The sequence below is a fragment of the Populus euphratica genome, unplaced genomic scaffold (assembly GCF_000495115.2).
Source record: "Populus euphratica unplaced genomic scaffold, PopEup_1.0 scaffold103.1, whole genome shotgun sequence".
Classification (NCBI taxonomy): Eukaryota; Viridiplantae; Streptophyta; class Magnoliopsida; order Malpighiales; family Salicaceae; genus Populus; species Populus euphratica.
In genome coordinates, this window is record NW_011499891.1 from 713,793 (window position 1) to 730,050 (window position 16,258).

General features: G+C 32.4%; 1 protein-coding gene across 1 annotated transcript; it reads left to right on the top strand.

The window, feature by feature from the left end:
- The first annotated feature begins 1,687 nt into the window (after positions 1 to 1,687).
- Positions 1,688 to 3,198, top strand: LOC105131226 (auxin-induced protein 22B-like). Its single transcript, XM_011034098.1, has 4 exons — positions 1,688 to 2,059; positions 2,278 to 2,480; positions 2,589 to 2,688; positions 2,803 to 3,198. The coding sequence occupies exons 1-4, from the start codon at positions 1,833 to 1,835 to the stop codon at positions 2,876 to 2,878; spliced, it is 606 nt and encodes a 201-aa protein (XP_011032400.1). The 5' UTR covers positions 1,688 to 1,832; the 3' UTR covers positions 2,879 to 3,198.
- The last annotated feature ends 13,060 nt before the right edge of the window (positions 3,199 to 16,258 follow it).

Here is a 16,258-nt window from a genome sequence, read left to right on the forward strand (position 1 = left end):
CTAAAAAGATAATAATCAAATTAAAATTAATTAATTTGTTATTGAATTTTTTAATCCAAACTTCATTAAATCAACCCTAATTTATTTTTTTAACAAATAAATAATGTTGTTTTGATAAAAAAAAATTTAATCTAAGTTAATTTTTTTGATCATGAATTGACCCATAACTCAAACTATTTTTCAAGTCAGGCTACCAGTCGTGTTGTATAATTAACCAGCTTTTTTGGTCGCCAGAAATGATATTCAAAAGAAAGAGGCAGTCTGGTTTTTAGTCTTCTTTTCAATTTTAATTTGAGAGGTGGATTATTGAGTATTGACCCATATGGTTTTCGAATTTTGCTAATAAGAAGAAGCATTCCTCAATGCAAGCAATGGCATCACATGTAAATATGCAAAATTGCTTCAATTCCCTCAAATCGAACGACCAGAATTAAAGAGCCCTAGGGTCTCACCCACACGCACCATGCCTTGCCCATCAACGACAACCCATGTGGGCCCAACACACATGGGCTGCACTCAACCTCCACTCTTGATCAATCCAATGCTCCTCATTCCTTCCCGCGGAGTCCTTCCATGCATCCTGACCGCTCATTTGAGGGACACGGTATTCAATGTGGGCGGCTCTGCTTTGTCCCCAATTTGTCCCCTAAAATCTATTTTGCTGTTCATGTGACTCCCACAGTTAGCTGCCCATGTTCAAATTTCAGATTCCTTCCTCCAATGCTCTTAATCCACTCTCTCTTTAGGGTGTTTGTAGTCCACTTTCCCCACTAAATCTCTCTTTTTTAAAAATAAAAATAAAATAAAACCCTAATGCAAGTCTTTTTATATTATAAACATCATAATTTCGTTATTGAAATATATATATATATATATATATAAAACAAGAGTTGAGCGATCTTTGCTTTCTGAGACACGAATCAGTATACTTAAGAAAATTAAAATTCTAATATTTAGATAAAATAATTTTCAAATTTCTACATGCATTTACTAGTGAAACATTCACATTCATTATAACAACTAAAGGATTATTTCATGGTAGTGTTTGATATTATTAAAATGATTATTTTTTAAATATTTTTTATTTAAAATATATTAAAATAATATTTTTATAATTTATTTTTGATATTAGCATATAAAAATAATTTAAAATAAAATAAATTCAAGATTTTTAAAAAGCACAACATGACATCGTAAACAAATATAATTTATATGTTTTATACCTATAATGAGTTTTTTTTATAATCCTGCCTCCTTAATAATCTAATCTATTCACTTATCACTAAGTCTTGCAAATCAAGATAATTAAACCCTACATGTTATATTATAATTAAACCCTACATGATATATTACTTGGTTTCAAATTCATATCAATTAAAATAATATTATTTTAAAATTTTTAATAATTAAAAAAATATTATTTTATTTTATTTTAAATTCAAAACATTTTGTTTAACTTTCCAGTATTATTTTTTAAGTCGAGATTGAAATGCCATGTTAGACCATATTTAATGTCACGAATTATGTAACAGATACTAAAATAAAACGAGTATATAAGAAAATAGAAGCATGATTGATTAATAGTAATATGTTATCCACGCGCCACGAGGGATGGAGATAATATTGTTTTTCTTCCCCCCAAGCAATACTGCCCTTTGTCTTCAATTTCGTTGGTCAACTTGCATCTATAAAATACATATGCATTTCCTTCAACCCTCTCAAGTGCGATTACAACCACACAGGAAATACAGAAGGTTTATTTTGCTACCATTTCGGAGGAGGAACAAGCTTCAGTTTACATCCAAAGATCGTTGAACAAAGAAAAGAGAAGTATGGAATTTGAGAGAGATCTTAACCTTGAGGCGACAGAGCTCAGATTAGGCCTACCAAGCACTGCCACAGAACAGTTGGAGAAGCAAACACCTAACTCAAATGTTACCAAGAGCAACAAAAGATCTTTGCCTGACATGAATGAAGACTCTGCAGCAAGAAGGGAAAGTTCTAGTGTGTCTTCAAATGACAAAAAAAGCCATGAACAAGAAACTGCTCCACCCTCCAAGTAAGTTGCCAGCTTCTGTACTTCAACATGAGAAAACACCACAGATCTAGATATTGAAATGTGTCAAAACATGTCAGCTAGCTATACATGCCCTTGTTTATCCCTTCTAGTCTGGATTTTTAGGGGTTTGATTTGGTGATGGTAAGATGTTTTAGGATTGTGCGTGCATGGTTTTGAACAATGGACTTATTATTGAGTGGATCTGTGTGATTTTATAGGACACAAGTGGTAGGGTGGCCACCAATCAGATCTTACAGGAAAAACTGCCTCCAAGCAAGGAAACTAGAGGCTGAAGCTGCTGGACTCTACGTGAAAGTTAGCATGGATGGTGCTCCTTATCTTAGAAAGATTGATTTGAAGGTCTACAAAGGATATCCAGAGCTCCTCGAGGTCCTAGAAGGAATGTTCAAATTCAAAGTTGGTGAGTACCCTTTCCCCCCATTAAAATTAACTAACAAAACACTGTGAAGAAATTAGTTTAATTAATGAGAACTAAAAGTGTCTTAAATTAAATACATTTTTTTTTCAGGTGAGTATTCTGAAAGGGAAGGCTATAATGGATCCGAATATGTACCAACATATGAAGATAAAGATGGCGACTGGATGTTGGTTGGAGATGTTCCATGGGAGTAAGTTCCTCTTCTGTCGCTCTTAAATTAATTGCACTAGAGATTAATTAGTTAATTAATTATCCCAATATCTCGTTTGCTTAATCTCACAAATATTTTTTTCTCTAAATACAGAATGTTCATCAATTCATGCAAGAGGCTAAGAATCATGAAAGAGTCGGAGGCTAGAGGTCTGGGTTGCGCTGTGTAAAGCCTCATATGCAACTCTCAACACAAGATGGAGATCGAAGAGATGATATGAAAAGAATCCATCTCCTTGGTTACGAAGACTAGAGGTGCACTACTCTGAGCCAGCTTGGACTCTCCAGGAACAAATATCAATTGTGGACCTGTTGCGTGAAGAAAGAAAATGGATCTGTAATTTTCCTCTATGGGATAGCATGAAATGGAAGATTTGAAAAGGGTTTGTTAACTAGGAGATTACATATCTTCTTGTATAGTTGGCGTATCTGCTTTTGGAATGCAATTGTACAGAGAAATACATATATATGGCTACAAGTTTTTTCCATGCACCAATGAAATTAATGAAAGGCTTAATTAAGTTTTCATGCCATAAGATCCATTCTCTGTACCAAACGAAGGTAACATCTTATGTAAGAATTCTAATAAATACAAAACAGCTTTTTAGAGTTTTCTCTCTAAACAACCTTTTAATCATACGAGGGTTAAAAAGCTGATTTGTATTTTGTTATTTATTACAAAACATTTATTTTATAACAAACTTCGTTCTAATGTTTATATATATATAAACATTAGAACAAAGTTTTGTAAAAAAAAATATATGTATATGCTAAGAATGAAAAAAAATTATGAATTTTTTAATTTAGATAGTTCATGTGGTATTTATATTTCATGAATTTTATATTCATTTGCTTGAATGAAAAAGCTGAATTTATTTTATTTTTATAATATTAATAAATGATAAATATTTTTTATTAATAAAAAATAAATATTTTTTATATATTTATTATAACAGAATGAAAAAAATGATAAGTCATTAACAAATATATCTTATACCAATAATATAAAGCCAACATTGAGTGAAAATTTCCAAAAAATTAGGTGATGGGCTTGAGTTATAAGCTCAAATCCGGGCCCAAACAATTTTCAAAACTAGATTTAGTTATAAGTTTTGAAAAAATAAATTATTATTTAAAAATATTGATAAACCATGCTCCATCATTACGTATAATAAGGGATGGAAATTGGATTCTCTTTGTCTTCCATAACGTGAACATAATTTATTTATTTGTTTGTCCATAGTGGAAAAGCTTCGAGGAACGGGAACAATAGAAAAGGATATGTCCTGGGCAGTGCAGTCTACTAATTATTATATGTGTGCTTGGGAACAATTTCCATGGGGAACGAGTCTACTCACGACCATGCATTTCAGAGATCTGTGCTCTGTGATCTTGTATCTCTCTTACGGCTAAAAAATGGAGAACACTTTGATGTTGGGGATATTTGATCATTGTTTATGCCTTTGTAACATGTAAACTATGTTTATTATAAAAAATAAAAAATAAAGGTATTTTCAAACGAACAGATTAGATAGTGAATTTATAATATTGAATGGCTGATGAATATCATCTCATCGATTTTTTTTAAAATAAAATGAATTCTGAATAAATTATGTTTGGAATATGTGGTGGAAGCCTTGGCTGGGTTTTTATTCAAATTAATTAATTTGTTCCTTTAACATATTGGGTTGAAGTATTAAATGTAGCGAAACACAAGTTTAATTGGAATTATACATGTTCAAACTTTCATTTTTTATAATTTAATCCTTACTTCTTTAATTTTTTTATTCTGATCCCTAAATTCTTTAGTATCACAATTTAACTCTTTAATTCAATCTTTCTTGGGCTTTGAATTCAATCGTTTTTTCTGCTGGATTCGGTACAGCCATGCCTTGTGTATCACTGATCATGAACTAGGAAATTGTGACAAAATAAAAATAAAATAAAATCATTCGGATTTCTGTATTCCTCTTTCTCCAACCATTTCTCACATTGTTATAAAACATGCATGGTTACGAATCTAATCTAGTTTAAAGCTTGAATTACATGGTAGTCAGTTCAACCTAAAAGGGCCTTCCGCCCTTAGGAAAAAAAAAAAAAAAACAGAACAAAACAAATGACAGGTGATTTTTCATATGAAGGATAAGAACATATGTTCTCAGAGTTCAAACTCGTGACTTTGGCTAATTATACTTGCATATTAGCTAATTGAGAGCATACATATATATAAACAGAATATTGGGCGGGCACGCAAGGCATATTCGTAATTGTATTGTGACAGGCTCGGTCACACTTTGCCACTCAAGCTTAAGCGCCTAATTTCTTTTCTTTTTTTTTTTCTTTTTAATTTAATGGTTTTGTTTTGTTTTTTTTAATTTTATTCTTTAATAATAGATTTTTACTTAATTTTATCATCTATATCTATATTATGTTGATTATAAATTTATTTTCATATATTTTTATTATTATTTAATAAACTAAAAATAATTAATTAATTTTAGTAGAATTTATAACTAAAATTGTAGGTTTGAGAAGTTAATTAGAATGAGTCTATCCTATATTTTTTTTATTCCCTTTTTTGAACTTACATATTAGATCATGTTGAGATAATTTTTATACTATTTAATTAAAAACCCTGATTACCCGAAAAGTTATGTTGAGATATTTTTTAAACTAACGTGGATGTATGAGCCAATTTGCGTGCATTTCGACTAATTCTACGGGCTCTAAAATTAACAATCATATAAACCTCTAGTGGCATTGAGGTTTGAGACTCGAATTGGTAACTTCTAGGGAATAAACTCAAGACCTGATCAATTGAGTTATACTTTCTATATTTAGTTATCTTGAGATTTTACAAATATAAATCATTGCATTAATTTTAATGACAATGACAATTTTTTTTAATGATAATTATTTTTTTTACAATCTACATATTATTTTTTTAATATCATAATAAATTCTAAAATGATTTCTTAGAAAAACAAAATAAAAAAACAAGAAGAAACATAAAGAAGAATTTCTAATATGCTTCTTCAAAACTAAAATTTGGAAAAATAAACCCTTTTGGAGGCTTAATCCTAAATAACCAAAAAAAAAAAAGAGTTACATAAAAATGATCCATAATATCAAATACAATATATACATTACAATAATTTAGGCTTACCAGCCTCCCCTAAGGTAACTAGTACTAATAAAATCAGCAAATAAAAAATGAAAGATCCCTAAAAAAAGGAATCCCAAATAAAAAACTCAATCATCTATTAAGCTCCTATTTTGGTTAAGAAATTACCACATGAATTAGCTTCTCTCAACGTCGTATGATGGAAAGAAACCTTCTAATTCCTAGCTAAAATATCTCTGTTGTTCATAAGAACCGCTCAAAGACAACGTAATTAAGCATGATCATTATACACTAGGTGTAATGCTTCCAAGGAATCTGAATTACATTTTTTTTTTTTGTAACCTTGATTCCAAGCAACAAGCAAAACCATGTTTAGGGCCAATAGTTTTGGAAGAAGGTTTATATAGTAACCTGCAAAACCTGAGAAACCCACTAGCATCTACCATCCCAATTACTGATGAGACCACCAAAACCATTTCGTCTTTGATTCCCAAGAGAGTTTCCATCCATCTTTAACTTAACCGCATTTAACTCTGAACGTTGCAAAAAATCAGAGCAGCAATATTACAATTGTTATCAGTAGTTTTCCAGGCTGCAAAGCAATCAGCTGCTAGGTAGCTAATCTGGGGCAAAAGCCAGACATCCCCGTTGTAGTTATAATATCTCGCTACCTTTTTATAAACCACAATCCTGCAGGGAAAGTAACAGATACACCACTTATTGCAAGATTCGTGATCCATGTAATGATGTCTGCTCCCTAGAAGCTATGACGGTTCATGATTCCCAAAAAAGCCCATACTTGTCTTGCAAAAACACAGTCTATGAGAACTTTGCTGACAAAGCAATAGAGCTGTAATCAAACCTTACTCCAGCCATGAGTTGTGCCACAAAGACACCTCACCCTTACCCCACTTATACACGAAGCCACCTCGAAGATAGAAGAAGGCTTTAGTAATAGAACATCACGTGATAGAGCTAGATGGACGATTTGTAGCCTTAAACAAATCCTGAGATTTAAGATACTTGTGCTTGTAAACTTTCACCCACACCTATGCCTATTATTGAACAGGTTCCAAGTCTACTTCTCTAACAAAGCAATGATATTAGATCTAAAGTCCCTTATGCCCAAGCCATCAAACCTTCGAGAGAGGACTAAAGATGGTATCCCAATTAACTAGGTGGATCCCTTTATCATCATTAGACTTGCCCTGGATAAAGTTTTTGACAATCTCATTAATGCCATTACAAACCTATTTGGGAAGCCAAAAGTTTGCATCACATAAGTAGGGATTGAAGCCAGTATTGTTTTAGCTAAAGTCACCCGATTTGCTTTATTTAGTAACCTCATCTTCCAATCTGTAAGCTTAGACTCAATTCAGTCTACCATGGCTCAAGAGGAAGCCAATATAATTACCTAAGCTACTAGCAAACTATAAAGAACAAAGATTATAAATATTGGACTTCACACGTCGGCTCGTGTTCTTAGAGCATAGAACTCTAGACATGTCAAAATTGATCTTCAGACTGGATGCATTATAAAATCAAAAATGACCTTTATCATTAGCTGCATTTGAGTATTGGCTTCAGTAAATAACAAAACATCATCTGTAAAAAAATAGATGCAAGATCAGAGGCCCTGCTCTCGATAAATAAAATGGTTGCCAAGCCATATTAGAAGCCTTTTTAGATATAAGATAGGACAAATTTTCCATGAAGAGCAAAAAAAAAAAAAACAAAGAGAGAAAGGATCTCCTTGCCTAAGTCCTCAGGTGGGAGAAAAGGAAGGAAATAAGCTTAGACTCATTCCAGAGGAGAGTAAATGAGGGAGCATAGACACAAAACATAATCAATTTAATAGTCTCTTAAGAAAATCTGAATTCTTCCATAGTAGACTGGAGGAAATCCCAGTTGACCCTGTCATTAGCCTTTTCAATGCTGATTTTAGCAGTAAAACACCATTTCTTACTTCTCGATCGGTATATCAAATTCATTAGCTCTTGAGATTATCTAAGAAAAGTTAGAGCATGTTAACAAGAACCTTAACGATTATCTTATATATCATAATAAAAAGCCTAACAAGGCGAAACTGCTTAAAAAGTAGTTGTCCTCTTCTCTTTTGGAATTGAGACAATCAAGGTTTCAGCTATATCTAAATAAAAAAAACCATATACAAATGCTGATCGAACTAGATCCTATACATCATCTCTCATAACGTACCAATATTGCTTAAAAAATATAGGTTGGAAGCCATATTTTCCTGGAGCTTTACAGGACCCTATGCTTGTTAGGGTCGAATAAACCTCCTCATTGGAAACAGGTTTCTGAAGGTTACTAATACCCTGGGAAGATAGAATTGATAGTGGTCCCACCTCCATATTATCCCTACTCATTGGTTCAGTCGAACAAAAAAGATTATTGTAAAAAAGCTCATTAATACGATTTCCCCTTTTTAGGATAGTGGTATGAGCATGAAAGAATTTAGAATTCTTATCACCATGGTTTACCTATTTTTCTCTATATTTCTGAAACTAGAGGAGCTCTTCTTATTGAAGGACTAAATTGTAGTCTTTACGAAGCCGATGCTCTAGGGATAGAAAAGCCTCATCCATATAGCTTTCTAGTTAACACCGAATACCATTTAACCTTGCTTTAAGCCTTCTTTTTTGCTGGAAAATGTTACCAAAAAAGTTTTTATTGAAGGCAATAGAGTCCTGACAAACGTCTTGAAGACCTTAAAGAATTTTATGGTTACTTAACTCCTAAACATTACTGACAAGTTCTTGGTAACTGGAATGGGTAGTCTAAGCCGCTTCAAATTAATTTAAGAGGTCTACCATCTGTCATGGCCTACTTTCTATTAAATCACAGAATAATCAGATTATGGTTAAAATATAGATGACATATGTTCTCCATAAATGCTTTGGGAAATGTTATGTGCCATTCAAGAGTTGACAAGGCTCTCTATCAAGACTTTTAGTCGAATACCGACCACCATGGATGTGACAATGCCAAGTGAACCCCAACCCCTGATATCTCAAGTCAACCAGATTGCAGATAGCCATCATGTGAAAGAATTTATATTAATGGTAACAAAATAGAAACATAAAGAGATGTTAAGATAGTGGTTGATTATAGAGACAAATCAACTATAACAACAAGGAAGATTATGTTGGAGGACAATATAGAAACATAAAGAGATGTTGGTTGATTATAAAAGTAAATTAGTGGAGAATTAGGCTATTTAATGTATCCCGTTTAAGCAACTTGTATTGCTATATAATAACCTTATAGAAAGCAACTTGTATTGCTATATAATAACCTTGTAAAATATATTGCTATATATTCACGTTGCTTTTTAAAAAAATAGAGAAACCTTTTAATATACCTATCCTCTGTAATTTTTCTCTTGATATTAAAGCTTGTTGTAAACATATAACATTCTTAACAGAACCACACAACATGTTAACTTTGACACTTAATTTTGATTACTTTATTACCCTCAAACACACCCCTATAAATTATCCATTATGGAAAGAATAAACCTTATCTTTTGTAGAAAGTCAAGAGTTGGTTGAGCATCTCACCCCTAACAAATCTATTGTACCAGATCCTACCAACATTATCACAGATCATTCACCAAAATTAACTGAAGAATACATTGTTTGGAGAAAGTCAGACTGACTCCTTTGTGGCTAGTTGATTGGGACACTTTTAGAAGAAACACTAGGCATTGTTGTATACTTAGATACAACCTTTATTGTCTGGAATGCACTAAAAAATAAGTATGCAGAAGACTCCCAAGAACGAGAATTCTCCCTCAAATAACAAGTTACTTATTTTCATAAAGAAAATTACAAAACCATTAGAGAACATATTTGAACCTTTAAAGGATTATGCAACAGCCTTGCATCTATTGGGAAACCAATTCCTAACAAAGAAAAAATCTTTTATCTACTAACAAGCATTAGCCCTCGATATGGAACCTTCATTACCACAATGCTGAAACCACCAAGACCTTCTTATTCTGAGTTGATCTATCCATTATAGAGTTTAGATCAAAGATGAAATTGGTTAACCAACTAGACAACTAATTCATTCACTCCACAATTAGCATTTTATGGGCAAAGACATCAGCGTTCTCAACAACACTGTTCAGAAAACTATGGCAACAAATAAAGTTTCATATCTATTGGGAGAAGTTTCTATGAATAATAACCTAAAAATAAAGCACGTACTTACACTAACGAACCCACCTCAGACTCCAAAAAAAATGACACCTTTTATTTGGAGAACAACATATGACTTCTGCAAAATGTGAGTTGTACCAACAAGAAACCTACTACTACTGCAGGGTAGTAAGTCATATTGCAAAAATATGCTGATGGTTTCCAAAATGACCAAATCAACATGAAGACATACCATAAGCTCTTGTAGCTCTCACCTTGGATAATACAGTTACTAAAACAGAATGTATCTCAGATACGAGAGCTTCCAACTATATAACATGTAATCCAGGTATGTTAAAAAATATTCACAATTAGTATGGTTTTGAATCAGTTCTTATTGGTAATGGTTCCTCCATATTAATATATGGTATTGGAGACTCATTTATTAAACAAAAAAAAATTTATCACTTTATGATGTATTGTTAGTCCAAGACTTAAAACATAATTTACTCTTTGTAAGTCAATTAATATCTCACTTTTTTGTTAATTGTGAATTCTCTGATATTGATTTAAGTATTAAGGAACGATAGATAAGACAACCCGTGATCACAAAATGGCACAAGAGTGATCTCTATCCTTTTCCCACCATGCTTGAGCTCTACTTCTCTAATCAATTCTGATTAGGACTAGCAGATATCTGACATCGATGTTTAGGACTTACAATTATTACATAATAAAAGCTTGATAGATGGAAACTATAAAGTATGAACATGTTTGTGAAAAAGAAAACTTAGTCGATTATCTTTTTTCATTCCAAACACTCAAGTTCTGGTATTTTTGAAAAAATCCATTATGATTTATTGGGACTTGCTCCTATTTTATCAATAGGAAAATTCAAATATTATGCTTGTTTCTTATATGATTTTTCTAAATATACTTAGATAATTCCTTTACTACATAAATCTAATTTTGTAGATGCTTATATTGCTTTTGAACATTATATTACAAGGCAATTTAACAAATATATTAAGATCTTTCAGTTTCATAGAGGAGATGAATTTATAAATTCCAAACTATAATCAAAATTTCTCTCAACAGGAGTGATTCATCAGATATCATGTCCTTATACACTAGAACAAATAAGTATAATATAATACAGACATTGAGTAACACGGGAACTAGGTATGACTATGCTTTTTCATAGTAATGCTCATTTATTTCTATACGTAGAAGCTTTCACTGTTGCTATTTATCTTATAAATAGATTGTCTTTATCAGCACTGAACTTTAAATCTCCATATTTCATGTTGTATGGTAATTATCCTACACATTCACCCCTTAGAGTCTTTGAGTCCAAATGTTTTCCCTACAACTGGGATATAAAACAGAACAAATTTGACCCTAAAGTAGTTCTATGCATTTTTGTAGGATACAATGACAAACATAAAGGATACAAATATTTTCATCCTCCCAGTAAAAAAATGCTTATTTCTCGTCATGTAGTCTTCGATGAGTTATTTTTTTATAAGAAAAAACTTTAAAATTACATAACCCCATCCCCCACACATGCTATGAGCATCTTTGATTCATGGTTACCACCTACTATCTCCAAGTATGCTGTAGATATACAACCTGTGATGCTTATTCCACCATGCTTTAGCCAATTACCAAATACCCTATCATCTTCTCTTCCTTTAAATGATGATTAGTCTATTACTAATACAATTATAGAACAACATGTTAGTGTTGATAATGTGACCGGAACACAGCTGGCTGAATATAATAATAACAATGAAATGGTAGACCTTCATCTTCCCCCTCCTAATCAGAGTCTACATCACTGCCTCATATCACTAATAACACATCCAACAACCTTTCTGTTTTTACTACTACAACTATAGAGCAACATCTTAATGATGATAACACAATTGAAATATAATTGGTAGAATTTAAAAATAAAGATGACTAAAAACTGCAACATCTATCTCCCTCACCATCCAATTCTACTTTATTGGAATCAGAAACGCAGCTTGTGCATTTTCCATGTGATCCTCCTCTCTCATATACCATGGTAACAAGATCACAAAGAGGGATCCTTAAGCTAAATCCAAAATATATGTTAACTTCCTTTAAGTCCTAAACAACTATCCCACGTGAGCCTTCTAGCTTTTGGTTTGCTTTAGCTCACCCTGGCTGGAAAGCTGCAATGAAAGAGGAACTAGAAGCTCTTTATAGAAATTATACTTGGGAGCCTGCAATGAAAGAGGAACTAGAAGCTCTTCATAGAAATTATACCTTGTCCCTCGTATAAAAGTCATGCATGTTATTGGCTAGAAATGAGTGCTTAAAATAAAACTCAAACCTGATAGTTAACTAGATCACTTAAAATCTCAATTAGTAGCAATAAGGTATCACTAAATTGATGGATTGGACTCTACTGAGACCTATTCTCCAATTATTAAACTAGGAACTATTCACATGGTTATCTCCATAGCACTAGTTCATAAACGGTCCATATGACAACTTGATGTTAAAAATGCTTTCTTACATGGTTTTGTATCAGAAGATAAATACATGGAACAATCCTGAGGAACAACTGATGCACAATACCCATCTCATGTGTGCAAGCTAAGAAAGGCTTTTTATGGTCTTAAACAAGCACCTCGTGCTTGGTTTGATCGGTTTAATATATTTCTTTTTCAATATGGTTTTTTCTATAGTCTTGTCGATCCATCTCTTTTTATTTTTCACTCTAACTTCGATACATTAATTCTTCTTCTTTATGTTGATGATATACTCCTCATATGATCCTCTGTTTCTCTGGTTACAAACCTTATTCAACTATCGAGTTCAGAATTTGCAATGACAGATCTAGGCCCCATTCATCACTTTCTAGATTGGGTAGGTTGCTTTACAATTAGACGCTCCACAACTAGATACTATATGTTTCTTGGTAGTAATCTTATTTCATGGTGTGCAAAAAAGAAACCTACTGTCTCTTATTCTAGCATTGAAGCCGAATACAGAGCTATGACACACATAACGGTAGAATATACATGGCTCACCTTCATCCTACAAGATCTTCACATCTCACATACTTCTCCGCCTATCCTCTACTATAATAATCTTAGTGCATTACACATGACTGTTAATCTTGTGTTTTATGCTCCTAGCAAATACATTGAGTTGGATTACCGCTTCATACGTGAATGTGTTGCCTTTGGACTTCTTATTGCTCAACACATCTCCACTTATGACCAAATAGTTGTCATCTTTATAAAATCTATGTCAAAAATTATATTAGCTTACTTTAAGAACAAACTATGCCTCCGACCTCGACTTAGTTTGAGGGAGTATACTAATGGTAACAAAATAAAAACAGAAAGAGATGTTGAGACATTGGTTGATTATAGAAACAAATTAACTGCAGCAACAAGGAAGGTTACGTTGGAGGACAAGACAGAAACATAAAGAGATGTTGGCTGATTATAAAAGTGAATCAGTTGAGAATTAGACTATTTAATGTATCCAATTTAAGCAACTTGTATTGCTATATAATAACCAGCGGCTCTAGCACAATGTATTACTGTATATTCACACGTTATTTTCTAAAGAAACATAGAAACCTTTTAATATACCGAAGTTCTGTAATTTTTCTCTATTTAGACGCCCTGGATCAAGAGAATAAACCTCTCAGCTGGAGACGTGATTTCATTGAAGTCTCCCATGAAAACTCATGGACCCTGAACATTATCCTTCATCCAACGCAGATACTCCTAAAGCTGAAATCTGGAACTAGGGATAGGAGAAGCATAAATAGCAGAGAGATACCACAAGTTCCCACCCAATGATATCTGAACAATAACATCAATAATAGAAGTAGATAAAGCAGTAGTAGATGAGAGTAGCCATATGCCTCCTGCATGACCTTGAGCATCGGCGATGGCCATTGGTGCGTAGCCAATCTCAGCCTAGAAATTTCACCTTCACAAAACTAGCATGAGTCTCAAGCAGGATGAGAAAGTGGGATGATACCTTCTTACCAAGTTCCATCTGAGTCTTCTCGTCTAGCCATTTTCTTCTTTTGGTTCCAGGCCTTAGATGAGGTATTAGTCCTGCTATCCACCACAGAAATAGGTCCTCTAGACTTTGTTGAATTTTATGTTCCCCGTATGGTTTAATGGAGAGAATCTGTTATTATTACTATCGCTAGAATTTCCTTTCAATCTCGACCCCCTATTTCCTTTGGCCTTTTTCTTCTTAGTAATGGTTAACCATTCCCCGTGAACCTTGCTAGGGCCAGTTGATTTCATTGTATCTGTTTACAATAGATTGGCTTGATACCGTAACTGATGCTTCCGCCACTTGTGACTCTAAAACATGTATCTCCGCCTCTAGCACGACGGCTTCTGACACATTCTCCATCAGACAAGATCTTCCTAAGCATCCATAACAGCCATAAATCCCACAAATAATATGAAGCCCCTCGTATTCAATATTATACCTGTGGTCCTTGCTACATATTTTCCCAACAACTGGTTTATCAAGATCAACCTCCACGTAAATTTTAGCAAGCCTGCCCCTTTCCACATTGCGTGTGTTTATATCAACTCTTATAGGAGTGCCAATATATTGCAGGCGCCATTGCCAACAAGAGATGAAAACCATGTTAGGAATCCAAACCATTGCTCGATTGATCCTCGCTGAAGATGCACAAAGTCAAAACCATTGACTCACTGTTAAGCAATGATCAAGAACCATCCATGGGCCTCCACTAATCACTTCAACTTGATCCTCCTCAAGGTTAAACTTGACCATGAAGAAACCATTATCCACGTCCATGAGCTCAAAGCCTCCAGTAAATTTTGACATACCTTTGAAGCAAGTGTTCAGTTGGTAGTATCCAATATTCCTACCAAGAAGTTTGATGATTAACAAATCATGCCAGGGATAGCAAAGATCATGAAGAAGTCCATTAATATGAATTCTAAGCAGCAGCCTGTTTTCATTGTCATACTCAATCCTTACTAAATTCCATTCCAGCAGATGCCTAGAGTCTTTAACTGAAAGTGGAGTCCTATTGCCCAGGACTTTATCTTTGAACGAGATCCTGCCCTCTTGGAACAAAGAGGGTTGTCCTGTATTAACGCCATCATTAGGAGGTTTGGCTAGAATCTATGGTAGCCGCATGAAGATACTCAGCCTCCTTCCTATTGTTTTCAGTTAATGATAAATTACATATGTAATGCAGAGATAAATTCTGATATATGCAGTAAATATTATAATTTGATGTATACCAAGCATATATATACACTATGTTGGAAACCATGTCCAAAATGTGTAGTCATGTTTGAATACATAATTTGAAGGTATTGACATCACCAAACACGAGTTATTTAGATAACAACAATATAATATATAAAAAGCACGATAATTATTTTTTTAAGTGATTTTTATCTAAATAATATTAAATTAAATGTTTTTTTAATAATTTTATATATTAATATTAAAAATTAAAAATTAAAAATATATTATTTTAATTAAAAATATATTATATATCACATTATCAATAAATATAAACCAAGTTGATCTTAGTTTAACAAATCAACTCAAATTTTAACTTTCTTTAATAAAAATAAAAACTCTAAATAGGTTTGTTTAAGATAATTTTTATACTGATTGTTTGTTTACACGATCACATTGTGTTTTTTTAAAATATTTTTTTATTATAAATTAAATTTTTAAATAATTTTAATTTTTTTTTATATAATCATATCAAAAATAAATTTTAAAAAATAAAAAAATTATTTTAATATATTTTTAAATAAAAAATATTTCAACAAACAAATATTATTCTAATACTAAGTATAATATTATTCTAATACTAAGTATCATCTTAAAGATGCAAAACAATATTATTTTTATAATTTTATTTGATAATAAATTAAAATGAATTAAATTTTAATAAATAAAAAAATTAATCTAATATAATTAAATTGATTTAACAAGTTAATTACAGTCGAGTCACAGTCAAGTCGAGTAAGTGTAACAAAACATTTTTAAATTTTTTTAAAAAATATTATTATTTTAATTTTAAATTAAAATGAATATATTTTAATTCACCCAAATCAAACCCAGTCGACCTCTAACCAAGCCTTGGGTTTATGAATCATGATTTTTCTACTAACCTGGCTGGGGCTGGTTCCCGAGCGAGTAAGTCATTGAGTTGACCCGTTTCCAGAATAAAACGGGAAAAGAAA

Excerpts from the sequence above, each read along its gene's own strand:
- LOC105131226 (XM_011034098.1), top strand. The coding sequence starts at position 1,833 with ATGGAATTTGAGAGAGATCTTAACCTTGAGGCGACAGAGCTCAGATTA. Across the intron at positions 2,060-2,277 it reads GAAACTGCTCCACCCTCCAA|GACACAAGTGGTAGGGTGGC; the intron begins GTAAGTTGCCAG and ends GTGATTTTATAG. Across the intron at positions 2,481-2,588 it reads AATGTTCAAATTCAAAGTTG|GTGAGTATTCTGAAAGGGAA; the intron begins GTGAGTACCCTT and ends TTTTTTTTTCAG.